General features: G+C 38.8%; 3 protein-coding genes across 6 annotated transcripts in view; all 3 read left to right on the top strand.

Annotated features, from left to right (window-relative positions):
- Nucleotides 1-8,551, top strand: part of roraa (RAR-related orphan receptor A, paralog a) — a 245,749-nt gene extending 237,198 nt beyond the window's left edge. For both annotated transcript variants that reach the window (XM_086073041.1, XM_086073042.1), the window contains 2 exons: nt 56-168; nt 1,430-8,551. In XM_086073041.1, coding sequence (XP_085929167.1) covers nt 56-168; nt 1,430-1,594 — 278 coding nt within the window. In that variant the 3' untranslated portion in view covers nt 1,595-8,551. The remainder of the gene's footprint in view (nt 1-55; nt 169-1,429) is intronic.
- A 1,116-nt stretch (nt 8,552-9,667) lies between these two features.
- Nucleotides 9,668-20,160, top strand: ice2 (interactor of little elongator complex ELL subunit 2). Of its 3 annotated transcripts, none has more exons than XM_086073618.1 (15): nt 9,668-9,786; nt 10,705-10,806; nt 11,573-11,912; nt 11,994-12,113; nt 12,203-12,337; nt 12,513-12,629; nt 12,816-12,975; nt 14,150-14,331; nt 14,413-15,145; nt 16,164-16,333; nt 16,407-16,536; nt 17,388-17,472; nt 17,695-17,745; nt 19,326-19,569; nt 19,883-20,160. In XM_086073618.1, the coding sequence occupies exons 1-15, from the start codon at nt 9,773-9,775 to the stop codon at nt 20,003-20,005; spliced, it is 2,706 nt and encodes a 901-aa protein (XP_085929744.1). In that variant the 5' UTR covers nt 9,668-9,772; the 3' UTR covers nt 20,006-20,160. The 3 variants fall into 3 exon arrangements, with proteins under 3 accessions (XP_085929744.1, XP_085929743.1, XP_085929745.1); XM_086073617.1 differs by having other exon boundaries at nt 19,880-20,160; XM_086073619.1 differs by lacking the exons at nt 17,388-17,472; nt 17,695-17,745; nt 19,883-20,160 and having other exon boundaries at nt 19,326-19,491.
- Nucleotides 20,161-20,214: 54 nt separating this feature from the next.
- LOC147175358 (annexin A2-like) lies at nt 20,215-26,135 on the top strand. The gene is made up of 13 exons (XM_086073620.1): nt 20,215-20,355; nt 20,811-20,868; nt 20,947-21,040; nt 22,406-22,500; nt 22,561-22,674; nt 22,811-22,901; nt 23,457-23,536; nt 23,616-23,675; nt 24,413-24,506; nt 24,592-24,687; nt 24,769-24,827; nt 25,742-25,864; nt 25,938-26,135. Exons 2-13 carry the CDS (start codon nt 20,821-20,823, stop codon nt 25,995-25,997), a joined length of 1,014 nt encoding a protein of 337 aa, XP_085929746.1. The 5' UTR covers nt 20,215-20,355; nt 20,811-20,820; the 3' UTR covers nt 25,998-26,135.
- Nucleotides 26,136-26,670: the final 535 nt, after the last annotated feature.

The raw sequence follows: 26,670 nt of genomic DNA, 5'->3' as shown, positions 1-26,670 counted from the left end.
AAATTAGCACCCTGAATTGACGTACTTTTCCCATTACTATCCTTTGACCTCACAGACCGATCTTGGCTCCAGGAGAAGGTGAAGGTGGAGAAACTTCAGCAGAAGATCCAGTTGGCTCTCCAGCACGTCCTGCAGAAGAACCATAGAGAGGACGGAATTCTTACAAAGGTAACGACTAAATCACTACACGTATACTTAACGTGCAATGTTATGAAAATGTTAAGCATTTTACACAAACTCCCCGACTAACTGCTCCTGAGAACAAGTTAGCCATAGTTCCAGTCTACAACGGTGCAGCTCTAGTTATTATTGGCGCTCCTAAACAAAGATACATTACTTTTAGTCAACAATTTTCGGGCCAATTTATTGAAATTTGATAATCATATAGTGGTTAGGAATCAACAGTCTATGTCTTTGCAGCTCTAGTTATTATTCACTCCTAAAAAAAAGTAATTGTAATCAATAATTGTATTTCCATAACCCTCAGAATTATGCAAAATGCAAGTAACCACAAAGCGATTTAGCTATAAAGCCAAGGCTGGCCAGAAAATGTATTATCGTTGCATGAGGAACGGCCATTAGCCTCGGCAACAAGCGAACAAGCAACATACGGCACACATCGTCGTTTAAATCCCTTCTATCCATTCGCAGCATACACGAGTTATAAGCACATACACGTCGGCAAATTTACCAATGAGGGGAGAAAGATCTCTTTAAATTAATCGTAACAACTCTGAGCGTCCATCTTGTGTAACCAAACCTCTCGCAGCATTTCATGAGCTCCTCTTATGAGAATTACGAGATCTCACAAGAAAATATCGCTTTTGTTTTGCGAAAAACTATTGCCTCTCCCAAAAATATATACTTTACTTGCAGTCACCTTTCTGACCAATTTATTGAAATTTGACAAATTAACAGGGGTTAGAAATCAATAGTCTACAACTGTGCAGTTCTAGTTATTTTTTCCCCCTTAAACAAAGATATATTACTTGTAGTAACTTCTCAGACCAATTTAGTGAAATTTGACAATCGAAGAGTGCCTATCACTTGTCTACAACTGTGCAGCTCTAGTTATTATTGTCTCTCCTCGCTCATAGCGGGGCCCACATTTGGAACACCACTTAAGTTGCCAAATACGTTACCTCGGCTGATAAAGTGTTATCCCAACACTTCTCGGGGGACTTTTTCATGATGGCACACAAAATGCATTTGTATTGAAAGAGAAGCGGTGCCTTATCAATCGTAGTGTCAGGCTTCCTCACGCCTGAGCGCTTGTCTCAATATTTACACGTCAAGTTTGCCCCCATGTGGGAGTCAACACAGGGTGAGGGAGGGGCGGGGAAATGCGTTCCGGCAGCGTTGCTCCGCGTCCTCCTGGTCTTGCTGTGAATCTAAACAGCTTGTCTCTTCTCTGTCTCTCTCCCCACAGTTGATATGCAAAGTGTCGACACTGCGGGCGCTGTGCAGTAGGCATACAGAAAAGCTTACGGCTTTCAAAGCAATATATCCAGACATTGTGCGTGCCCACTTCCCCCCCTTATATAAGGAGCTGTTTGGATCAGACTTTGAGCAGTCCATGCCCGTTGACGGGTAGCGTCCCTGCCAGGTGCCAGAGTGCCCACCGTAGGGGAATGTGGAGGAGGAATCTGAGACACTTTATATTGGTGCCCCGCACAAACCGGAGTGGACAAGATGGCGCGCTGCTCAACATCTTTTTCATGGAAGAGTCGGTCGGGCCGGTGGAGTTGCTTCTCGAGGTTTACTTCAGTGGTTCTCTTTGGAAGACTTGGGGGGAGCCAACACCCCCGTCCAACATGAGGACAAACAATTTCTGCCCGCTTGAACTTGACCATCTTTTGCGCATTTCTAAGACAAAACTCAAGAGGGATGTCAATCGTGTTCATTCACCAGGATTTATTTGAAGTTTTGAACTACATTGTGATGTATCTGACTTGAAATTGTACAAACCATTCATTTAGGTGTTAAAATCTTTAGGCATTGAAACCGGCAATAATTGTCTCGCAGTCGCACATATTCAAAGGTGAAATGCGCACATTTTGGTCACGTTCTGCTGTTTTGTTTTCCTTTTCTCGTATTCAGTCGTATCTTTTTGGATGCATTGCTTTGGACGCAAACTCACAGCAACTCGGGAGGGAGGCTCTGTCGGCACGGTGATGCAATCGGCGCCTCTCTGTGGACAATCGTTTGAAGATTTAAAAAAAAGAAAAAGAAAAAAAGAAACATAGAATTCTGGTAATTCTACTGAAATGATTTTAGCTGTCAAAAAAACCTCCATCCGCCATTGTTGCATAGTGAAATCATGTAAGGCCATCTGCTATTAATCCTTCTCTGGACGGGTGCCCTAGAGAAGCACGGGGCACCAACACAATGAAAAGGGTCCATTCCACCTGTTTTATAATGTACTACAGGGTATATGGTCATAAGTACTTGCTATACAGAAAAAAGTAATGTTTATAGAATCTATTTTAAATAACATGTATGATATTCGTAGTTAGACGATTCTTAATTGTTCAATTGATAAGGCACTTTTCTTTACACCTTTTGTTTAATTTAAGACTTGTATATTTACCTAGTGATGTGTTGCATGTGCACAAGAAGAAATACAAGTTTAAACCACGGCCGCAGAGGCCAGTCCTGGGAGCTGGAGACGGTTCATGTGTGGCGGGGCAGCTCGGCCTTGCTGCTTTGTGAGAAGGCAGATGAGCGGCGTTCCAATCTTACTTGAATTACTTCACTTAACGGATTGTGTTGAGGTACGCAAAATATGAGATGCAAACAATTCTAGAATTCCCCTCAGTATTAATAAATCAGTCAACCGTTCTACACTTCAAGCACAATAAAAAAAAAGATATCCTTAAATTATTTTCTCTGTGATCGACTTTTATACGTAGAATATACCGTATATAATCATATTTGCAGTTATTCACACTCTGGCCAAATGACTGCGTTTAAGTGACTTCCTGTTTGATGAATGGGTGACTTTTATTGTCGATGAATTCACATTTTCACAAATCAGGTCTTGGTTATTGATTAATACGAAGCCCTACCAGTTTCATACACCCTTTTTGAAATAACAAATTTGCTTAAATTATCTTTTAAATATGTTATTTAAAATATATATATTCTTCTATAACAATTGATGGATTTTTGAAGTTGATGCTGATATGCATGAAAACTACATACATTTTTCTCTAATGCATTTACACATAGATATTCACTATTCGTATTCCATTTCGGTTCCCAAAATGCATTGCATCGAAATGTAAATAAATTGAATAAATTGTCCTATAGGCTCCTTTTCAGGGTGTGAAAATTGCGCTTCCTTGAACTTGTCTAATGAGATCAGTGACATGAACAATTTCAATTATCGAGCGATACCCGTTCAACAAATGCAATTTCACGTAATTTGGCCAGTGTGTGAATCATTTTGGACTTTTAAACAGTAATTAAAGAATTAGCAGATGCCGGTGGTATACATTATCCTCTTCTGGGATTTTGCATCTCTGCTTTTCTTTACAAAGGCAGGATGTTTGCAACTACTCGTGTTTTGTCCAGTGGGTATTTATTTGCAAACCAAGCCAAGTGATCCCCGACTGCAATCCAATTGTTCCATCTAGTGGAAGGCAGAGATACAGCAAGCGCTGCCTAGTCTAGTGACACAAAAAAGAAACCTAATTGAAATGTTTTTATTGCCCCATTGGTGGAGTGGCTTCATCTGCCTTCTCAAGCCAACAACGCGGAAGAAACAATGAAGGGAAAGTGAATATTCAAAGCCTTGTCTGGTCGTAAAGCTTCTATTTTTGTAACACGTTTTTTTGGTTAATGAACTCAAGAAAAAGAGGAAAGGAGAGCGAGGGGAAAAGATGTCAGATAGCACTTAACTATATTCCTGCAATAATTAGACTCGCAGTTGTTTGTACAATTAGGGAAGAGAAGCATAAAACGCTAGGACAAGTGCTATTTTCAGAATGCTTTGTTGTTGTGCTTCTGTTTTTGTTGAGTGTGTCTTTCTTGTTGGTGTGCTCGTGAAGTGATAGAACAAACAAACAAACAAAACAAAAACAAAAAACCTGAATGTGCCAAACAGTAGTCTGCTTTCTGGTCTGTTACGTAGAACGGACTCCTAAAACATTCCAGCAAATTCAGTAGCGACTTCGAAGGAAGAACTTTATTTTTAAAAGGCAACATCAAAAAAAAAAAGAAAAGAACACATCCATGAAAAAGACTAAAAAGATATCCCTTTAGATGCATGCCACCACTGTCACCAACATGACTTTGAATCCAGTTTTGATTTGCTGCTTGCACACCATCATTCCTCTGCCGTGCAATGTGCACGAGGCGTTAGCTACTATCGCCTTGTGCTGTCACCCCTCAGGGAAGAGTTTGTTTCTGCGCTTCTTTTTGAGTGGTGCTTTGATTGTTGCATTATTGTTTGTGTTAGGGCTGAACCATTTTGAAAAAAAATCTAATTGCGATTTTGTTTTTTTTTACGCCAAATATTAGGATTTAATATGTGATTATTGAATTTATTATACGTCGTCGGGTGTTTTGGTTTTATTGGTTTGGTTTTGTGCTAAAATGAAGGCAAATTTACCAGAAATTAATATGACGGATAGTTTACTTATCTGCTTACTGCTAGAGTTGTCCCGATGTGATCATGTGATCACGTGAATTTTCAGCTGATTGATATTGGCTGAAAAAAAAATTGATTTTTTTTTTTCTTCATTTCTAAAGTCATATATATTTTACAATACAATACACAATTTAAAAATATATGTTTACTTGATTTCAACTACTGCTAACTTACAGCCATGTAAAAAGTTATAATGTTGGATACCTTTATTCGATTTTTTTTTTGTAATAATTTGGATACGCTCTTTTTTTTTCTTCGTAATGCGTTGCTGCGGAATCAAATTGAGACTCTGTATCCACAGATACTTGTAAACAAATGAGTCCAAATCGGGTACAAAAAATGTGATCGGGGCATCTCTAATGACTGAAATGAAGCATTATTTTTCTTCTTTCAAAATGCAGCCTTTGCCGTTCCAAATTTGCCTTCAGCAAGCGCGTGACGTCGATTTTGATTTGATTAATTGTTCAGCCCTAATTTGTGTTCAGGGATGCTCCACCGCGAATTGTTGAGATTAACGTGTGAATGAATATACATCACTTAAGTTCCCGCTGGGGCCACTCATACACCACTGCGCCCCTGAGGTCAAGCTAATGCCAACACACAAAAAATGAAATACCACAAAACCATCTTAAATTTTTTTTTTTTTAAGTTTTATCAGTAATCATAAAAAAAAAAATCAGTTTTAGATGAAGGTGTCATCAGGGTCCCTCTGTTAGCAAAACCAAATATTCTTATGCAATACTAAATCTGTTTGGGTTGTAGTCTTTATGCTGTACCGAAGTAATAATCTCTGTTGTGATGCACAAGCCCTGTACCACGAGTAAAACCTCAAGTCTCCCAGCAGAACAAACTTTCCAGTCTGGAAACGTGCTAGACAATCCAGGAAGGAGAGAACCGGCCGAGAGCATGAGGTGCGTCCGCTCAGGGAGGAGACAGCTAGAGACGCTCACACACATCAAGAGGTGGATTTTTCCTCGTTTTATTTATTCTATTTCCTTAAACTGCAGGAATTTTGCTCGACATAAAAAAAAAAAAAAAGACAAGAAAAGAAAAGTGTGTGAGTGTTTTGTAATATATCCTACAGTATAAAACAAGCAATATGGCCTTGTGGTGTAATTACGGGTTTGCCTGACTTGACTCCAAAACGTTTCCAAGTAATAAATCCGCCGCGCGCGTGTCCGAATAGAAAACTGTACTAGCGGCGTCTTTCTGTACATTCACACTTAATGAAGCGAGGGATTGATGTGTGCTAAGTGTGCTATTCAATCAATGTATAGTCAAAATGCTCCTCCTGTCTCTGCTCTGTTGTCTCTTTGTAAAAAGCAATAGTTTGTGTGTACGTGCCTGTGTGTTTGTTGTCAGTGTGATTTAATAAATGAAGAAAGAAAAAAAAAAGAACCCAGACAAGGCTTTAATAATTACAAAGGAACAGGGTTACGTGGATGAGAAGGTTTTGTTTTATATATTTGTTTTTGTTTTTTTGAGCTCAATCCATCCTCAGTAGGTAGCAGTTTAAAAAGTGTGACATAACGTCTTCAACAATGCAACTGGACTCGTTGGAAGACATTTATATTGATTATTATTTCATTCTATTTTTTGCATTTTTATTAAATTTTGGCCGGAAAAAAATGACACTTTATTGCCCTATAATGAACCAAAAATGGTTCCTTGCCCTCGAAAGCGCTACACTGGCTGACAAAATGAGCCATAAATTGTGAACATGTTATGTCACACCTCCGGTTTGGCCGTCATGTTTGAACAACAAAAAAAAAGTGTCATTTTTCCCAAAGCACAGCTGACAAGGATTCAAAGTAGGCAGAAAAAAATGAAACGCAACTTTTAGCCATAATTGAATGTCAAGCAATAATATATGTCTTTGGATTTCTCTTTTGTTTCTGTGCATATTAGTCTTTGAGCATCTGCATGTAAATACACCTCTTATTTATCATCTTCGAGTTTTTTTGTTGTTGTTGTTTTTTTTTTTTGACCAGGTGAAGAACCGAGAACTTGACATAGCCTTTAAAGTTGATTCTCTCACTTATTGCTCGCTCTCATCCGCTGCTGTCCACTCACCGTATTTAAGATTATTGATCACGTGTATAAAGGTAGCTTCTGTCTGTATAGGTAAGAGGGGAAAAAAACTGCTACTAAGGCCTACCCGATGAGAATATTTATGTGTTAATCAGATGCACCATATTGTATTGATAACTCTAGTTTGCTTCCCTCATTTAGGATTAGTTAGGATTAGGGTGTGCTGATTTATTTTGTGTGGTGCTAGGAACGTTTGTGAACAAATTGTTGATTACTAAGCCTGGCCACCCTATTAGTTGATTCATTTCACTGCGTACAGTATTAATCTCAATACTAGGACTCGATTAATGATAATAAAAGCGGTAAAAGTTACCCGGCCAGTACCTGTATCAGTGTACTCGACTTGGGATAATAACGGGGACAAGTCTGAAACGCTTCATGTAAAAACAAAAAAACAAAATTAACGTTGCTTAACTCATTCACTCCCAGCCATTTTCACTGAAGCAACCCCCTTTGCTCCCGGCTGTTTTACTGGATTTTGACCGATTTTGCAAGGCCCATAGAATATTGTGTTCTATTGCTATAAAACATGGAACCTACCAAAAGACAGATTAGAGTGTCTTTTTTATCAGTAAAAAAAAAAAAGTATGTTTCTATCTGTTTCCTTTTTGCAGCAATTAGCATTAGAATATAGCCAAGTTTCATCATTATTCACAAATCTGTATAGAACTGTGGGTAAATTAGCTTTTTTCAACATGGCCCTGGTTGATCTCTTTTGCTCTCCTGCTACCCGCTGGCCGTTTTTGTAATAACTACAATTTCCTCAACCGTTCTCTGCAGGTGAGAGGCTACATCAAAGCCTTCTGTATACGCTAGCATAACAAATTTCAATAAAAAAACATTTACAAAACGTATAAACACGTCTTTGGGACACTTAAAACATTGATCAGTCGCCACCAAATTCATGTGCACGTTTCGAATCGTGCACAGTTCAACCTCTGAAAATGTTAAAGTGATCGTCCCAATATTATGGATTTTATGGACACATAATTTGGTGATGATTGATAGATTGATGTAGAGTAAATTTGACTGTAAACAGAGTAAATTTTACTCAAAGTATTTTTAGTGTGTACGAGAAAATGTGCCTATCTGATGAAAAAAAAACTATTAAAGGTGTTTCACTCAGAAATTCTCAGTAAATTTTGCAAGGAGAGATTTTGGCTGAATTGTACTAGTAAATTAAAAAAAAAGAAAAAGAAAAGTGATACAAGGGGTTGAGGAACAAACTCACAACCTTTAACATGGGAGACGGCCACTCTACCACCTGAGCAATGCCACTCCTACTGTTTGCTTATATCCAAAAGGAGACGAAGATGATTGATTAAGCAACATTAATTTTTTTTTTTTTACCCTGACGTCAAGCGTTTTAGAGTCCCTAATAAGGAACTTATTTCCTTTAGCTAGTATCTGCTAAGTAACAAGCTATTTAATGATGCTTTATGAAGAAAAAAAAGATGTTCAAACTGATGCAGCAGTGTTTTATTTCTCTTTGTCCGATTGTAAGTTTTAGATTAAGCAACAAGAACACTTTGAGGCTTGTAGTTTGTGGAGTATTTACCTCTCTCGTGATTACATAGATCCTCACATGATGCAGGGAAGCGATGCTGAGATCAGGCAGTTTGATTTTATTTCGTTGCTTATTCGGAAGGAGGGAGTGAACACGGAAGGCCGTTGGAGGACAAACGTTTCCTCGCCACTGTAGCAAATACGAATATGCTGGCAATAATACGCAGTGTATCACACTGAGTGCCTCTCGGTGTAGCAAAAGCGCATATGTGGTTTTGATTGTCATATTTGGGGGGGGGGGGGGGGGGGTTACAAGTTCTGTATACTGAAGTGTGTTTTGTTCAGTTCTCATCCTCACATTTTAATTTTTTTATGTGTAAAACATTTTCATGCAGTGGTAAAGGATTTCAATGTATGGACTCATTCCTCTCACCTTGTTTGAAATAAATGCTCATTTTACACACAGGTTACCTAAAAAAAAGAAAGAAAGAAAAGTACGTCAGTCCACTTTTATTTTTTTTATTGTTTTTTTTTAGGATTTTTAACACAAGTATTGTATACATGGGGTTCTTTTCATGTTGTGTGTTCCGTGTCGGTCGTGTAACGAGAAGGTTGAAGCAGAGGTGGAGTCGTTCTTTTTATTTTTCAAGCAAGAGCAACGCAAATTGAGGGGAAGCTCAAATGGGCGTGTGGTTGTCACCAATTTTCAAGTCACATGTTTGCTACTGATGTGAAATTGGGGGCCAGATGCTCATGTACCTTTTGAATCCAGCTCTTTTGAACTCTCTTTTAGCAGGTAGTCAATTCACAAACGTAGTTTTGCTCCTTCTTGTCTGATGATTCTTAAATATGAAAATAAGTATTTTGATTCATTTTGTAAATACGGCTGTAAAGAAAAATAAGAAATTTAATGTTGTCTTTTAAATACTTTTCATTCTAATATGAATGTTGTTATATTGTACTTAGAAACTGTACCTTTAATATTACCTTTATTAAAAGTGCATTGGACACATCGGTTTTAGATGTGCTTTATGTGCTGTTATCCCATAATAAAATTTACCGCTTGTAATGGGCTTTTCTTTCTTGGCTGTTTTCTTGTCTTGTTGTTTTAGCTGTTTTATAAATTAATTTAGTGGGTAAAGTGATATTTCTATGTTACAGGTGAAGGAACCTTGCTTGTTCTTACAATTGAATCACGTAATACACAAGAAAAACGGATGATTTTTCTTCTATATTTAAGCGTGACGTTTGTTTTCAAACTGCATAATATGACATTGACTTACAATAATATGCAAATCCTTTGGGCTCAATGACGTTTGGGAAACACTACAGTAGTTACACAGCCCATTACTAACCATCGATAGAGGCCAATTTGGTCAGGATCCGCAAGAGGGCAGCACTGTGCACAGAGCGAAATTTCTCCTCAGTAGAAGAAAACCACCCGGCTTGTTTGCTATTTAGCTAGCTAACTGATTCCCTGACAGCCCCCTCGTGCGTACTGTCGACAAGCCAGTGGCGCTTATGGACCCGGTGTGGTGAGTAAATATAATTTCCCGCACAAAATACTGCACGCTGACATATGTGACAATACGCTGTAACGTCGATGTTATTGTCGTCGCGTATTCCGTTTTGGCATCATACGAATCGATGATGCTGTTAATGGGGGACAAGATGGTGACGTGAGAAGACGCGTTTTACCAACGTTATTTCTTTATGGGGATGAATTGATAAAGTCGGCCACTGGGGAAAAATACGCACCTCAATAATGGTTAGAGTAGCAATAAACGTTACTGTTACTTCATGTCAATAAGTATTCAAAGAAAAAAGGTCAGGGCTCCAGACTGCACTAAATGGTGGCATTTAGCCCCAAGAAGGTAGTTACTGTGTAACTTGACCAATACATTTGTTGGGAAGTATACTGAGTTACGGGTAAAATCTTTTATTTTATTATTATTATTTTTAAATAACGCAATAATGTCCAAATGACAAAAATATAACATGAATTTGTCAATTGAAATATTGCCAACAACATCACCTTAAAACAATATTTTTGGAGTAAAATAACAAACTTAAGTTAAGTAACAAATGTCACACTTGTGAGCATACTGTGATGTTTTACAAGGCATAAATTGACAGCATAAGTATGAATACATATTGAATGGTAACTTGCGCTCATATGTTTCATTGCACAAAAACAAAGTGTGTGATTGGTCATTTTCAGTCGACAGCAAGTGGCAGAATGGCCGCCCCCTGAAATGGATAAAACAGGTGGATTTTGCTACTTAATTCATATTCCACAAACACATTATACTAGTTGTATGCAAAACACTTCTGAGAGAAACAATAAAATGAATAACAGTAAGTACGTTTGTAACTAAGGGGCCATCTTGTGCTACAAAATATAACAAATGTATATGAAATGTACCAAATTTGAATGCACATTCCTTTTTAAGGGAGGACCCTCCTGTACCCAACGCTCCTTTCTTCACCAAAGACGTTTACGATCAATATTCCCTTGCACCGAGTGTTAGACAGCTGTGGGCTTCTCTCCAAAGGTACTGTATGCTAATTTATTAACTATTAGTCTCAAGTCTGTAAAATCATTCATTTAGGTACAAAAGTATATTGACAATGGCAGAGTTTTGCCTTTATACAATGGATTTTAAATTAATCAGTCAAGATGTGATTTAAGTTTCTGCTAAGTAAAAAAAAAGAAAAAAGGTGGCAATTACTGTTGAATAATTAGGACTCTTTAACTCATTCACTGCCATACATTCATTAAAAAAAAAAAGATTATAAAAAATTAGGGCCAAGAGGCGGTTATCATTTTTTTATTGTAATTAATCGCATGACTTCACTAGTTAACTCAGGATTAATCACAAACTTTATAGCTGTTCTAAATGTACAATTTTAAAAAATCGCGGTTTTCATACTCTTGTTAACAAAAGTGGAGACAAAATGTTAAACTAATAGAAATAGTTAAAATTCATTTTTAACATTTATAGCCGTCAACGGCAGTGAATGATTTTTTTTTTTTTAAAGGAAAGAAAGTATTAAAAATTTGGGCCGTCAGGGGATTAAAGTTTTTAATCGTAATTTATCTCATGACTTCACTAGTTAACTCACAATTAATCACAAACTTTATATCTGTTCTAAATGTACAATAAAAAAATTCTAGGTTTTCATATTCTTGTTAACGAAAGTGGAAAAAAATGTTAAACGAATAGAAATTGTTACAATTATTTGTTGACGTTTATAGCCGTCATTGGCAGTAAATGAGTTAATTAAATACCTCCAAACATATTGTCTTCTCTACCCAAGCCCTACAGGGAATGGCAGCACACAACCAGAATGTGGTGCTCAGTCCGGACCAAAGTCTGCTACCAAAGAAGTTGCACAGTGTAAAGATGGCATGAGCAGCAGCAAAGATGACTCCACCATAGACACTGACACTTCCTTCACAGACGTCGCCATGGAGGCTCCAGAGGGATGTGAAAATCCTCCAAAAGTTTTTATGTCGCCCAAGCGGGTAAAGAACGAGGCGGATGACGTTTTCCCTCAACCCAGGCTGCCCTTCCCGTGCATGTCCAGCCTGTCCGGCAAAGAGCAGAGAGCGTATCTTAACTTCTTGTGGAGTAAGAATCCCAGGGATCCTCCCCAGGTGACACTAATCTCCTTTTAATAGTCATTTTCATCAGGCTACTCCTCCGTTGCATTCATTCACTTGATGCTGATATTTCAGTACCTGAAACTCCGAGTAGACCACGAAGTGATGCAATTTCAGAGGTACTTGCAAGATGTGGCCAGAATATGTCCACAGGATGACTGTTTCGTATCACAGGGAGCATTGCAGTATGCAGAGGTACAACAGTGCACACACTGTCATTTTTGTCTTATCATTAGTATTGAATCCAATATATATATATATGTTTTTTTTTTTTTAATTCTCAGGAGTATTTGAAGGCCCGTTTGGACTATATCCAAACGTTACCTCAGCTCTATCAGATATGCGAGATGACCAGTTTGACTGGCGGAACGTTCAACCCGGGACTGTCTCTCACCTTTGAAAAACAGCTCGTTATCATGGTAATGTATTCTCACTCGGGCTGTTCCAGACATTTTTGGAGCCATTGTGTATAATATGTTTGCTCTGCTGTGGTTTTAACTTCAACTCGAGTCAGTTAAATTGCAAAAAGTGCTCTTTTTTTTATGTTGGTTCCTTTTCTTTATTTCCGCATTTGGACCCTTTTTATTTCCCCAGGGCAGTGTGGATATCGTCGGCTGCGTGATAATGCCTGCTGATGCACAGCTTGCAACGGATTATCAGAGTGTTTCATCAGAAAATCCTCCAGCCAAAAAAGCTAAGGACATGCACGCTGTAAGCAATTGTTTCACTTTTTTCTTTTTTTAATTACTCCAATAAAGTAAGGCGCAAAGATTCTTTTTGTGCCTCCGAGAGTGAAGATTCATGACCGGGGGTCATTTTGGCTGTGGCACTTTTCACAAAAGACACCAGGGGGCGTCCAAGTGTTCCTCTCACCGCAGCTATTGTGTTGTTTTGCAGGCAATCAGCAGCGATAATAATGCAGAGAAGCTGTGCTCCCGCTACGAGCCGCACGTGTGTCTCACCCGAGAGGCCCTGCTCACACTGTTGGACAACCACGGCCCTGACTTTGATCAGAGATGGGAACTTCCTGTTTGCATTAAAGTCAACCAGGGGAAAGGTGCAGTACTGTTATTGTGATATTTGGGATAGAAATGTGTTTTTGTTGTTTTGTTTGTTTGTTTTTTTTGTTTGTTTTGTCCGGGGGGGTAGCCCTGAAATTCAGAATGTGCCATATTGTATCACTAACTCATAATGATAATACTAATAGCTAATGCAGTCATAAAGTTATCCCTTTAAAAAATAATAATAATAATTCTCCCACTTTTTCGATACGCTTCTCCTTCCACACAATGAATCTAATTCAAATCATTTCATTTTCAACACATAAAAAAATCATGCCATCCATTTATCCACGCTTCCGTTGTTTCCGTCAAAAAAAAAAAAAAAATCCTAAATACATTTTTCACCTAAAAATTCCTTATTCGTTCTTATTGAGGCCAAGTTTCCCCCGAAGCTTATTTACCATTCATCTCCATTAGCAAATTCAAATTAAGATCCAGATTGTTCACCTTTTGAAATTGTAATTATTCTGCTTATTCAATTCACCTTGTGAACAATTTTCGACATGCTAATATTGTGCAAATACTAAAATTACAATTTTCTTACCCTACATAAAATAAAATTAAGACACATTCTATGTTATTCACTCCTCCCTCAACATTGCTTGACTGATTCAAACTAGAGTATTCCAACTTAAAATGTGCAGATCGTTCAAGCCATCTTGTTCACAAAAGCCTCAAATTGCAAATATTTACATATTCACCTCCAGTTTCCACGACCTGGTATTGACCATTTGCATCGACGTCACGTGATCACGTGGCTGCCCTATGACGGACGGCGGAAGGAAATTATTGTTGAATGGAAGTGGACGTGACCCGGAGCGACTTAGCGACTGTTATTTTACAAATTAAGTTATTATTGCCCATGGAATCTACTACTTCAACCAAGGGTCGCCGGCCAGTCGAAGTTGCACATTTAGTCGGGATTCATAGAGCGCGATATTTACTTAAGTTGGAGATCGCTAATTTGAAAACAGCCCTTACCTTCTGTTGCCTGCTGTTTTTACCAAGTTAATCAAATTGCTGACCTTGCCGGAATTCACAGCGCACGACCTATATCATTATGTAGTCTATGCCGGTGTATACTGGTCATTTATGTCATGCGTTCATGATTAGATTACAGCGTCATGACTCATCATGATTACAATGTGTCATTTGTTACTGTTCCCACAGGTGCGGGTCAGAAGAAGACTGTTTACATAGAATCGCCCCTAGTGGACAATGAAATAACAGTCCGACAAAAGAATCTCATCTACCACGAGGAGAGTTTGAAGCTGTCCTTTGTAAAGATTGGCAAAAGGAACATGTTCCATTTAATGACGGAACTTCCTGTGGACAATCGGGAACTCTCGCGGGTATCTGGCACTCACGCAGCTCGCATTTGTTATTGTTATGTTTTATTTTTCCTCATCGATGACATTTTGTTTCCAAACCAGGAGGGCTTCCAAAGAAATGCAAGAACAAGCGACGACCTCGACTTTGCGGTGGACCTCACTGACCTGGAGACTTTCGGGGAGGCACGTCTCACGGCAGTGCAGGATACGCAAAGCAAGCAACTTAAACGCGCTCGAAGTGCGGATTCGCCACCTCCAAGCAAGATGAAACGCCTCACTAATCCCCTCGGTTGTAGTCCGCAAGAGGAGATGCGCAGCTCCGTGACGAATCTCAAGCAGTACCTGGCAACGGAGCAGATGATGCCGACGGTTGTCAGGGAAGCTGATGAGGCGACCGCTCCAAAGCCGGCGTACGAGTCTGATAAAGAAAGTGATCAAGAGGATGACAGACTGATCATTGATGACTCAACATCACCATCTCAAGCCACGACGCCCACCACGCGCCCCGCCGAACCCGCTTTTGAGTCCTCGGCGTCGCCCTCTCCTAAAAAGAGGCAGGCGTCCAAAAGAGCGACGGCACCGGCCGACCAGCTGGGGGAGATCTTGCGCATGCAGACGGCCATGTTCAGCGCCACAAGCGACGCAGCCGCCAAAAGCCCCGCCTTGTCCCAGGAGATGGTCTCACCCACCCGATGTGCGGAAACCCCACGCCACAGCATCCCGCTGTCCTTAGTCAAACCCTGTGTGACCTCTTACTTGGAGAGAAGCCGGCACCGGAGCGAAGAAACCGCAGCTGCGCCTCCAGTGATCCACACCGCTTCTCCGGAGAAGAAAAGTTGGTGGCAAGCTTGCAAAGGCTTACTGTATTTTGAGTCAAGCAAAATCCTAAAATAATCCTTTATTTATCTCCAAATGGGAAAATATAGCATTTTTATTAACATTGCATGAAATTACTGGCAATTTTCTATTCTAAATTCGAGTTCTTCATCGTAAAACGACCGTTGTGAGTAACAATGCCTGTATTGAATCGCCCATTCCTACTAAATACTTAGTAATAGGGGTGTGAATGCATGATTAATCCCACTGTAAGATTTGTATGAAAATGTATTTATTTATCTGAAAATTCAGGTTTCATGTTTAAATAGCACTGAAATAAAATATTAAGGCTTAATGTTCCATTAATATAACATTATTCTATGCTTAATGTGTAACCCTACGTTTTGTTGAATATTCCCATAAAAAAAAATATTTTTAAAAATCAATTCGGCCGCATATTGAATATATTTGAGAATTGCGCACTGTAATATCGCGATCTATTGCAGAATAGATTTTTTTCTAACACCCCTACTTAGTAATTGATTAATTATAGATAAAATCATATATAAATTAACTTTTTTACATATAACTGCATACTCCGTTTGGCACATGCGGCTTTGCATATGAACAGATGTTTTTTTGACAATTTAAAAAATAATAATTGGGGGGTTCGCTCTTTCTCCTTCTTTCCACGTCATGCCTGCACTGACAGCCAATAACGAGGCACTCTTAAGCGGCCACGCAGTCAGTTTCAAATGTGGTCCACACAATGGCTGACAATTCAGATTATTTTTTTTTTATTATATAATAACCAAGTGCTACAACATTATGTAGTTTGGACATTAACACTGCTTAGAGATTGGAAAAAAAATATTAATCAACAGAAGTTAAAAGGAAATTGTAGCTAAATAAATGTCAGAAGTCCAACTGTTCTAAAAGATTAAGTACAACTATTCTGTAGTGGTTTATTTTTTGGGGGAGTTATTCATACTCCTTATTGATACTTGACCTGTATTTTTTTTTACCGCCCCTTACAGAAATCTTGTCTCAGGAGCTGCAGGCCGGCTCTGAGGACGAAAGAGATTACACGTCCCCGGAGAGAGGCAACCTGCTGTACAAGCTCTACAGTCTCCAAGACGTTCTTATCATAGTGCGCAGCTCGGTCTCTCTAGCTCGATCTAAGGTCGTCGTGAAAAATCCGAGCGAGGTACGCATGTCAATATATGTGCAACTTAAACGTCGTTTCAAGCTGACTTTTTCTTAACTGTCCTTCAAACCAGTTTGTGCCAGTGCATATTTTGCCCAAGCTGAACTACCAGCTGTGTTACGGGGTCGAGTGTCTGAGTAGCAGCGAGGCTTGCCATCTGTGGACGGAGACGGCGCTTCACTCCAGTACAGTTTCCTTCGTAGGTAATATATGTTTTTTTTAAAGCAACTTGAGGTTGCATTTATATGGCTTTAGGGAGAGTTTTTTTCTCTCTCTCTCTCCATTGAATGAGGCAAGCGGAACCTCCCACATAAACCAATAAAATAGTCTTTGGATGACTCACCGTCTCCTCCCACTGAAGACTAATTCAAGTTTACGCTGTTGCCATAACAACAACAACAACGCAACCTCAGTCCTCAAGATACTGGGAAGCGTGAACCAGATTAAGTCTTTGTTTTGTGTAGTTGCTCATCATGTGGTTTGGTTTATGTTTTAAAAAAAAAATTTCTTCAGATTTTATTCATTTTAATTTAATTTATATTTATTTACTTTTTTATATTTGTTATATTTTCTTTATTTACTATTAATGTATTTACTTAATTGTATTATATTATGTTTTAAGACTTGAAGTTTAAAGTTTACTTTGCTTGGTTCTTTGAGGTTATGGTGCGAAAACATGGGCATAAACTATGGACAATCTCTCTGATGCCGCATATTTTTAGAGAATCACTTCATCTTCTTTCAGTCTCCTGATGACGGGTTAGCATGTTGAGCTAAATTGGACAAATAAAGGCTTTACGTAAGTGGCCCAGCTGATACAAGACTTCCCCCTTTATGGTCGATGGCTCATCATGTGGTCATCTCTTATTTGTCTATTTGTGGCTTTCGTCCAGTTCATGACTGAGGGAGGATTTTGTTGAAAATGTACTGGAGGGAAGAAATCATGGCAGACGTTGCACTCGTTTGTCAGCCGTGGCTACGGTGTTGTTGATGGAGGAAAGCTCTTGTTGTCTGCGCTCATTAGCTTCCTCGCTCTCCTTTTCTTTTTGTGCAGCTCACATCAATCCACGCGCTTCTAAAGTAGCGCTGCTCAAAAAGCTGCCTGACGCGTGGAGACACAACATCTCCTGTGGCTTCAAGTGAGTTGACGGCTTTGCGGGGATGATTATGATGAAACTAATCGCCCTCCTCGTGTGATGATTCCACTTATGAGTTCATGGAAAATCTCATCAAACCAGCAGCTAATCAGCAGAATCGCAACAGCCTTGTTTTTAGCGCTATCAGCTTTTGGGTGTGTCCACTTAATGAGTGCTGGGATTGTCTAAATCAGCAAAGTGACACGCGCTTGTTTTTGTTGACAGGCCGGTGAAGTCGCTAAACATTCTGCACCACCTTCTGAAAAAGCTGACAAAGTAAGCTGCTGACGACGCGAGACGTTGTAAAGACAACAAACACTTGAGACACATTTCAGATCATTATTATTTTTTGCCCTTGTAACAGATTTTCATTGACTGTTTTTGGTATCAGCGAACTTAAAAAAATAATAATAATACCAGCAAGCAAACTGCAAGAGTTAATTCAATTTACAAGTGATTTTGCCATCTTGTCGTAATCTGAATGCTTTTTGCCCTGGCAAAGATTTAGTCAAGACAAAATACCTGGACATGCTAAACACTACAATGTAATACAGATGAACAGTAAGTTAGCAACAAAGCTAGCACTTAGACCTCCATGTTAGCGCTAGCTAACTATCTGTCTGCAAGGTTATTTTAGTTAACGAAAACTAACGGAAAAAAACAAAACAATTTTGTTAACGAAATCAAATAAAAACGAAAAAGCATTTTTTTTTTTTTTTTTTTTTTTACGAACTACATTTTATTTTAAAACTAACTATAATTATAGCGAAAACGTCCTTCACTTTAGTCTTTGGTCATTTAATACATGAGCCTTTGGAGATGATTTGAAATATTTATTTCCATATTAACTGGAATAAAGACGTTTGAAAGTGATGTCATCTAGCAGCAGCAGCAGCCAATAAAAAAGCTCCTTCAGACGACGTCGCTCTTCGGCGACACATTTGCCTGCTTGGCTCACCTGCTTTTTCATTTGACTCAGCTGAAATGCAACGCTAGGTAAGAAATGTGTTACCGTTTTCATTTTACCATGGTCTATATTAAATATTGCGCACGAGTAATACACATAAAAATACAACTAAACTGAACAAAAACGAAAACTAATACTGAAACAGCATTTAAATAAATTTTAAAAAAAGTAAAAACAGAACAACCCTGATAACGAATTAAAACTAATGAAATTTAAAAAACTAAAATAAATTCCAAAACTATAATAACCCTGGCTATTTGATACACTAATGTTATTGACTACTGAAATAGTGTGTGGGCACCGTGGCAATTGACAGAGATCAAATTCTCCTCATCAAAAACCTTAAGTGTTCCTTCCAATCTGTCATACAAACTTGTAACGGCAAGTTAACCACAGTATAGTAAAATAAACCACTTCCCACCAGTTGAAAACTGCTGACAGACTTGTATAGCGGAGAGCAATGGACAGTAAAAATGAGCCGTTTGTTGGCAAGCATTTCTGGTCATTTTCATTACGCTTCTTGCCGTAGCCATTATGCTCTCAGCTCTATGCTATTTACTGCTTGGTAAAATACATTTGTGAATGTAATTCATATTTAATGAATTGTACGGCTCATATAGTACTGGGTAGCCAGACACTTTCCCAGGTGCCAAAATGAAATCACATTTTGGTGGCATCAAAGAAAGCAAAGTAAGCTTTTAGAGTTTTTGTTTTTTTGTTTTTTTTGTTACAGCTTAGAACTGTGACGTTCGTCAGCTTACACGTTTGTGTTGGAATTGCCCAACTCCTGACTCACAATCAACATGCCACATTCTACTTTCCACATTCCAGTCAAACCGGAAGAAGTCCCACCGAATGACACGCCTCCTGTGATGTAATGTGTTTGCAGAATGGAGGAAGGCCAATACCTGATCACCCACAAACCAGGCGAGCCTTTTGTGACCTTGTTAAAAGTGGCCGACGGCAAAGCCAGTCGAACTGCCTACGACTTGCACCAAGTCCACAGCGGGCTCCCCGGGGCCCCCGCCTCCGGCCCCGCGCCCTGGTTACCCGTGGATCCCACCGTGGTGCTGCCCTTCCACAAGAAGCACGGCCGCGTCCCCTGCTTGTTCCCCCCGCATTCTGCGCCACAGGTGAAAAAAATACAATCGCGCACACACTGTCAATACGTTCAGAGAACGTCTTAAAAAGACTCTCGGCCAAGTTCTTCTGAGACTGGCTGAACCAGTGCCAATGCTGCATGGCCTGTAAGTGCAGAACAAGCAATACGGTAGAAAGCAATGCAGTGTCAACTCTTCCGCTCAGCACAATGGCATTCATTACATTCCTGTTAAAAAATATACAGTAACATCACAAATTGGCATTATATGTTTTGTTCACATTTTGCTGTTGCAGTTCATATCATAAAAACGAATATCAAGTATTGTACTGTGCTTCTTGCAGCAGGCTACACTCGCCGGAAATAAAGCAGGGCCATCCAAGCCAGGTGGGAAGAAGAACAAGAAAAAGAAAAAACGCTCAGCAAATCGCAACAACTACATTCAAAAACCCATCCCGCATTCAGTTTAACATCACACAGCATCTTTCTTATATGTCAGTATGTAAACTACACGTATGTTTTCTAATGCATTTGCAATAAAGTTATAGTCATTCAAATGGTTGTGTGTTGACTCTGTTAAATCAGTATGTTGAGAGAGAAAAGATGATTTAACAAAGCTCTGAGTAGCTTGACTTTGCCAGGCTCAACTTTGCAGTGGCTGCTTGTTCAACTGGGTGGAGTCACGAGCGGATGGAAAGAGGAGGGGGTGGAAGGGGGAAGTCCTCTCCGTGTCAGTCGCACTGGCGTTAAATCTCCACACCCTTTTACTCCCGACACATCAACACAACTGCTCGGTCTTGTGCCAACTTCCACAAGTTAGGTAAGTTTCACTTTGAGGCGCACTTGTGTTGAAAAGTAACTCGCTTTTGTTGTAAAAATAATCTTGCAGGGTCCTGACAAAAGAAAATAGCTGATTCATAGGCTATCCTCAATTGTTTGAGCAAAAAGTGTAGTTGCTCGTGTGTACTTTTGTGTTCAAGAACAATCCGCTGATGTCACTTTGCCTCCACATGTGTGACTGGTGTGTGATTTCATACTGCAGTCCAGGGTGTGTCCGCTGAACGTGTGTCAACAATTAGCCTCCGGATTCGAATAACTGCATTGACGAGAGCCTCGAGCGGCAAATGTAGTGTATTTTATTCATCCATTATGGGATGGCAGAGTGCGCGGTGGGAAGAATGTGATTACATCAGGAGACGAAACAAAGGTGGCCCACTCGGCCTCCGTGATGGGATTAAACTGATACAGGATCACATGATGTGTCACTTTTTGCAGGACAGTGAAAATGGCCTTGGTGGCTGAATTCCTCGGGCAACTGACCATCGATGCTGAGGTAACCTTTTAACATTCTCACATTCTCACACCCAATTACATGACATACTTGTATCTGATGTCTTATTTCATCGCACAGTCCTATGAACCAAAATCCCCCACTGTTATTCCTGCTTTGGACTTTGACCCAGAAAAAGATGCTGCAAGGATAGAGACTGCTATCAAAACCAAAGGCAAGAGACACTGTGGACATTCTTGTTGAATAAATGTAGCTGAAGCTTCTGTGTACAGACTGTCGGTATTTGTGAGTCAGCATCCTGGTTTACAAAAAAAAAGAAAAGGGAAGCAGTCCAAGCCTGTGACCACAATGCTGCCCGAACACTGTGCAAAACTCTCTGGAAGCTCCTGGTCACAGTCAACAAGCCCTTTATTTTGTTAGAATGACACTACTAGCTCTATAGATGACTATAGTAAACAACAGAGCATGTTTCCACTAAAGCAATGTTTAAAATCACTTTCATTTCTCAAATAATTTGTTTTGGATGCGAGGGGGGGGGGGGACTTTTCTATGTAATTCATGGGCCCTTTTGTTATGACAAAGTGCTCAGCTCAATCATTCTTGTTCAAGTGGTCAGATATTTGTTGTCCTTTAATATGCTAAGATGAGGGCAAAAAGTTGACCGACTGTAGAGAAACTTTAGAAACACGACAGAATGACAAGGTCATTAAGCAACTACGAACCTTACACAATTCAAACATTATCATCAAGCAAAAAATAAAAGATTGTTTCACTTAATGACCCAAAATAGTTGACGAGCTGAAACGGGAGAGAATTTTCCCAACATTAGCTTCAAGGCTAGATAGCGGTTAGCATAGCGGAAGTTGGCAGAATCATCATGTACATGTCATATCATACAACAGCAACAAATTGGAATGTTAAATATTGATTTATATAATATTTTCCTTGACAAAATGTATAGCTGTGTTGCCCTCATTCCAAATTAGTGCTGGTGTCATTACCAGATGTGATCGGGATGCTAGATTGTATCGGGGTTGCCTACAGATGATGTCACGCTACAGAATTGGCTGGAAATTGTCCGTTTACAAGTGTTCACTAAAGTTATATGAAAAAAATTTGACGGTAAAACATGGGAAAGAAATTATTAACATATATCATTGAAATAACAAAATGTAAGCACTGAAATGGTAAAAATGTGAATAAACCTAAGAATATAAAAGCAGGATACTTTAAGATTGAAGAAATAAAAAAAATAGATAGAAGCGCCTTCGCGCTTGCCGGTGACGTCACTACTGCAGTGCTAATGAAATGCGCCATTCACTTCGGTTAAAAAAAAAAAACACTTCGGTTTGGTTTCTTTTTTAGCTGTTCACAATAAATCACAAAAACAGTCTTAACGACAATATTTGTCACATCTCAGGCAATTAATTTGTGTATTGATACTTATACAACCACAATAATAAACTCTTAAATTTGTATTTCACTGACTATGTCAATCAAAACTTAGCATTATTAGCGTTTTTGTGTATCATTAAAGTGTCCGTTGTGCCTAAAAAAAAGTGTCGTTTGTGGCCTTCAGGGGTGGACGAACAGACCATCATTGACGTCCTAACAAAGCGGACGTACTCTCAGAGGAGGGAAATTGCATTTGCTTATGAAAGGAGAGCAAAGAAGGTAAAGGATAAAGATGATATTGTGCTGAATCACATCTAATGTGATGCTGTTGACTTTTAGGACATGATCTCAGCCCTGAAGGGGGCGCTGTCCGGCACCTTGGAATCGGTCATCCTCGGACTGATGAAGAGCACGTCCCAGTATGATGCCTCAGAGATCAGAGGTTCCATTAAGGTACGCAACAGGACACAAGCAAGCTCATTTCCAGAGCAACACTGCCCTCTTGTGGACAAATCACAGAATGCAGACTTTGACATACTGTGTGTTGTGTCTTTCAAATGTTCAAATCCGATGCGGACGTGTCTTTCAGGGCCTCGGCACCGATGAAGAAACGCTTATCGAGATTCTGTGCTCCCGCAGCAACTCTGAGCTGCAGGAGATCAAGCAAGTCTACAAGGAGTGTGAGTACATGTATTGGCATTTTTTTTTTTTCCCATGTCAAATCCTCCAAATGATCAGCACACTTCGATGACATTCTCCAGGATAGGAAAAAGCTTCAGAATCTGTTTAGGATACCTGCTGAAGGGTTTTGGCAAATTCTCTAATAGGAGTTTATCAAATTCGCTCAAGATGGCTACTTAAAACCAAAATGGCCGACGCACTGGTCAGTTGCAAGCATTGCTCCTTGAGACTTTTTTTTTTTCCAGGGAAAGAATAATTTAAGACTTGATTCCAATACTTTATAATTGCCTGTATGTTAATAGTTAAAATAATAAATCTACCCAAATTGTAGTTTACTTTACATTATTCTACAATACATATTGTGACCTTTTTTTTTATCTTGCACTCCACAAATACTCTTTATATTTAAAAATAAAGTAATACTAAATATTTAAAATAATAATAAACTAATATTAAAAAATATATATTTTTAAATAAACCAAAATTAAGCATTAAAAAAAAAAACTACTAAACCTGCTATGAAAACAAACTTCATTAAGTAAACCTTCCCACAGTGTTCAAGAAGGATTTGGATAAAGACGTAGCAGGCGACACTTCGGGCAACTTTGCAAAGCTGCTGCTGGCTCTGGTGCAGGTGCGCTTTGACACGAATGCCGCTGATGTGCTTTCTCGTCATAATTCTGAAAACCAACGCCAACCGTCCTTCTGCGCAGACCAAGCGAGACGAGCCGTCCTCCGTGGTGGACTTCGAAAAGATTAATGACGACGCCAGAGTAAGTTGTGTCTACACTCGCTTAACGCCAACACATTCCTTTTTACAACATGATCACATTTAAAAGTTGTGATTTTTAAATCATTGACAGCAATAGACATCAAAAATGTATTTGAACTATTTCTATTAGTTTAACATTTTTTCCCCCATTTTTGTTAACAAGAGTATGAAAGCCTAGAATTTTTTGGGGTACATTTAGAACAGATATAAAAATTTGTGATTAATTGTGAGTTAACTAGTGAAGTCATGCGATTAATTACGATTACAAATTGTAATCGCCTGATGCCCCTAATTTTTAATATTTTCTTTGGAAAAAAAAATATTTTACTTTTTTTTTTTTTTAAGAAAAGATTATTAAAAATTAGGGCTGTCAGGCAATTACAATTTGTAATCGTAATTAATCGCATGACTGCACTTTTTTCACAATTTTTTAAATCTGTTCTAATACAATAAAAAAAAATCTAGGTAAATTACAGTTGCAATAAAACATGCGTCGCTCCTTTTAAACGAAGCACTCCTCATAAAATGCCCTTGATTAATATTTGCTTGGTATTTAATTAACATCAGCCGGACTTAAGAGGAGCGTCATTAAAATAAATGCCATTTCCAAATGACTTTGCAAAGGGACGCGGCGTCATTTGTGCCGCTGAACCTTTTTCCACCCATCAATTATTTCAAACACGAGAATTAGATGATAAAAAGACGGTCATTTACCGGCGTCTTATTGATTGAACGCAGAAACTGTATGACGCCGGCGTGAAGACCAAAGGAACGGACGTGGCCACCTGGATCACCATCATGACGGAGAGGAGCGTCCCCCATCTGCAAAAAGGTTCAGAACACAATGCATTTTTTTTTTTTTTTTAAATAAATAGGACAATAAACATCTCATGACGCGGCGCTCTTGTGCTCTGTAGTTTTTCAGAGGTACAAGAGTTACAGCCCCTACGACATGCAGGAGAGCATCATGAAGGAAGTGAAGGGAGACCTGCAAAGGTCCTTCCTGGTTCTCGGTACTTGAGGTTTACATCAAAAACATGACTTGCAGTATTACTTGGATGGTGATTTTTATTTTTTGTTCCCACCCCCCACAGTGCAGAGCTTTGAAAACAAACAGCTGTACTTTGCTAACAGACTGCACGACGCTATGAAGGTAAATGGTCATAAGAAATAGAAAACTGGGATTGGCTTAGGCTCTAATGAGAATTTATTGATAAATGTCCCGATGATGTCATTTATTTAGATCAGCTGGGGTGTGTTCAAATACTTGTGTCCATCCTATATTGTGAGAGACCCCGCATGAGACAAAAAAAATAAGCAAGTGTGAGGGTGACCAACATAGAATGTGGTCTGATGTAGTACCAAAACTGACCTGTGGGAGGCAGCATGATGCTATAAGACACACGTAAGATACAAAGAGAAGAAATGGAAGCAACGAGGCTAACGATAGCTTTGCTGATCACTAAATTGCTCTCGTTTTTATTTCTACATTCACACTTATGGACAAATATTTGTTGGAGGGAAAAATACTGAAATTAATTCCAGTTATCTCTATGCGTGCCCTTCTTTGTAAGCATATCGTTGCTGCTATGTGGAAAAACACGTCTTTTTTTTTTTTTTACATTTATGGGATGTCTGCATTGAGTTTCATATCCAAAGCTTAAAAATTGTAATAAATAAAAAAGAAAAATGTCAAAAATTGACATGTTTTTCACATAGTAGTGACATAAAAATGTATTTAAAAAAGACAAAAATGGACATAAGCAACATAAAAAATGTTTAAAAAAATAAAATAAAAATGGCAAAAATGGACATGTTTTTCACATAGCAACATACAAATGTAAAAAAAAATTGACATGTTTTTCACATAGCGACATAAAAATGTTTTTAAAAAAAAGACAAAAATGGGCATAAGTGTTTTTCACATAGCAGCAACATAAAAATGTAAAAAAAATATATAATAAAATAAAAAGACAAAATGGACGTGTTTCTCACATAGCAGTGACAATATAGCAGCATAAGTGCAACCAGAGAAAGTGTTGACATGTTTTCATTATTGGTTCTCAGAGTAAAGGAGCCAAGGAGAAGGTGGTGAGCAGGATCATCGTGTCGCGCTGTGAAGTGGACCTGAAGAAGATCTGCTCAGAATACAAAGCCCACCACGGCCAGTCTCTTCAGAAGACCATCATGGTGAGCCCACGAGCGGATGGCGTCATATGTTGCAATACAAACAGCAGGATTCGAACGTGCTTTTTGTGTGCAGGAACACACCAAGGGAGACTACCAGAAGGTTCTGCTGGGCCTCTGTGGACCAGAGGAGTAAATTCCACTCACTTGACAAATAATGAAGATAACTGGACCTAGTATGCTAAATCAGCAATATTAGATATATATATTTTTTTGCTATATAAAGAATGTTATTGAAGCAAAAATGGCAATAAAGCAGCATATTATAAAAGCATTTCTTGATATCTGTAGTTTCCTCTTATGCCCTCAAGAGGGCGGTATAACAGCATTAAAAACAGACATACGTTTCTAGTTGATAAAACGCATGCACATAATTGACATTTGTTTCTATTTATATGATACAATGAAGCCACAGATAATGCGTGACATTTATGCGAATGTCCAAAACATATTAAAAGCGGTGAACATAAAGCAGAATTTCTCAAATGATGCGCACGAACATTTGTTAGCTTGTGAAGAATTAAATTAATTTGGGTTTATATATATATATATATATATATATATATATATATATTAAAAAAAAATCGCACTAATGTGGTACAAAAGTAGGTACAAATAACTTCCTCTTTTTTCCCACTATGAGAATCTATGAATATGATTTAATCATTAGTGTGTTTTTCCGTGTTTGTTTGGTGCTAATATTTTAATTAAAAATGTTAATTTTACCTCCGGCAAAGACGATTTGCATAGCACTAAACAAGCGTATATACTTATTTCTGCTGTTTAGTTTGCGGTCTCTCAGGATGGAA

Source organism: Leptonotus elevatus, chromosome 4 (genome assembly GCF_054856555.1).
Source record: "Leptonotus elevatus isolate MCC_2025b chromosome 4, RoL_Lele_1.0, whole genome shotgun sequence".
Taxonomy (NCBI): domain Eukaryota; kingdom Metazoa; phylum Chordata; class Actinopteri; order Syngnathiformes; family Syngnathidae; genus Leptonotus; species Leptonotus elevatus.
This window is presented reverse-complemented; position numbering and strand designations above follow the sequence as displayed.

Bases quoted from the DNA above. Each gene is read 5' to 3' on its own strand.
- ice2 (XM_086073617.1), top strand. The intron at 12,338-12,512 runs GTAATGTATTCT...TTATTTCCCCAG, and splicing joins AAAAACAGCTCGTTATCATG to GGCAGTGTGGATATCGTCGG. The intron at 16,537-17,387 runs GTAATATATGTT...CTTTTTGTGCAG, and splicing joins CAGTACAGTTTCCTTCGTAG to CTCACATCAATCCACGCGCT.
- LOC147175358 (XM_086073620.1), top strand. From the start codon at position 20,821: ATGGCCTTGGTGGCTGAATTCCTCGGGCAACTGACCATCGATGCTGAG. The intron at 21,041-22,405 runs GCAAGAGACACT...TGTGGCCTTCAG, and splicing joins GACTGCTATCAAAACCAAAG to GGGTGGACGAACAGACCATC. The intron at 22,902-23,456 runs GTGAGTACATGT...ACCTTCCCACAG, and splicing joins CAAGCAAGTCTACAAGGAGT to TGTTCAAGAAGGATTTGGAT.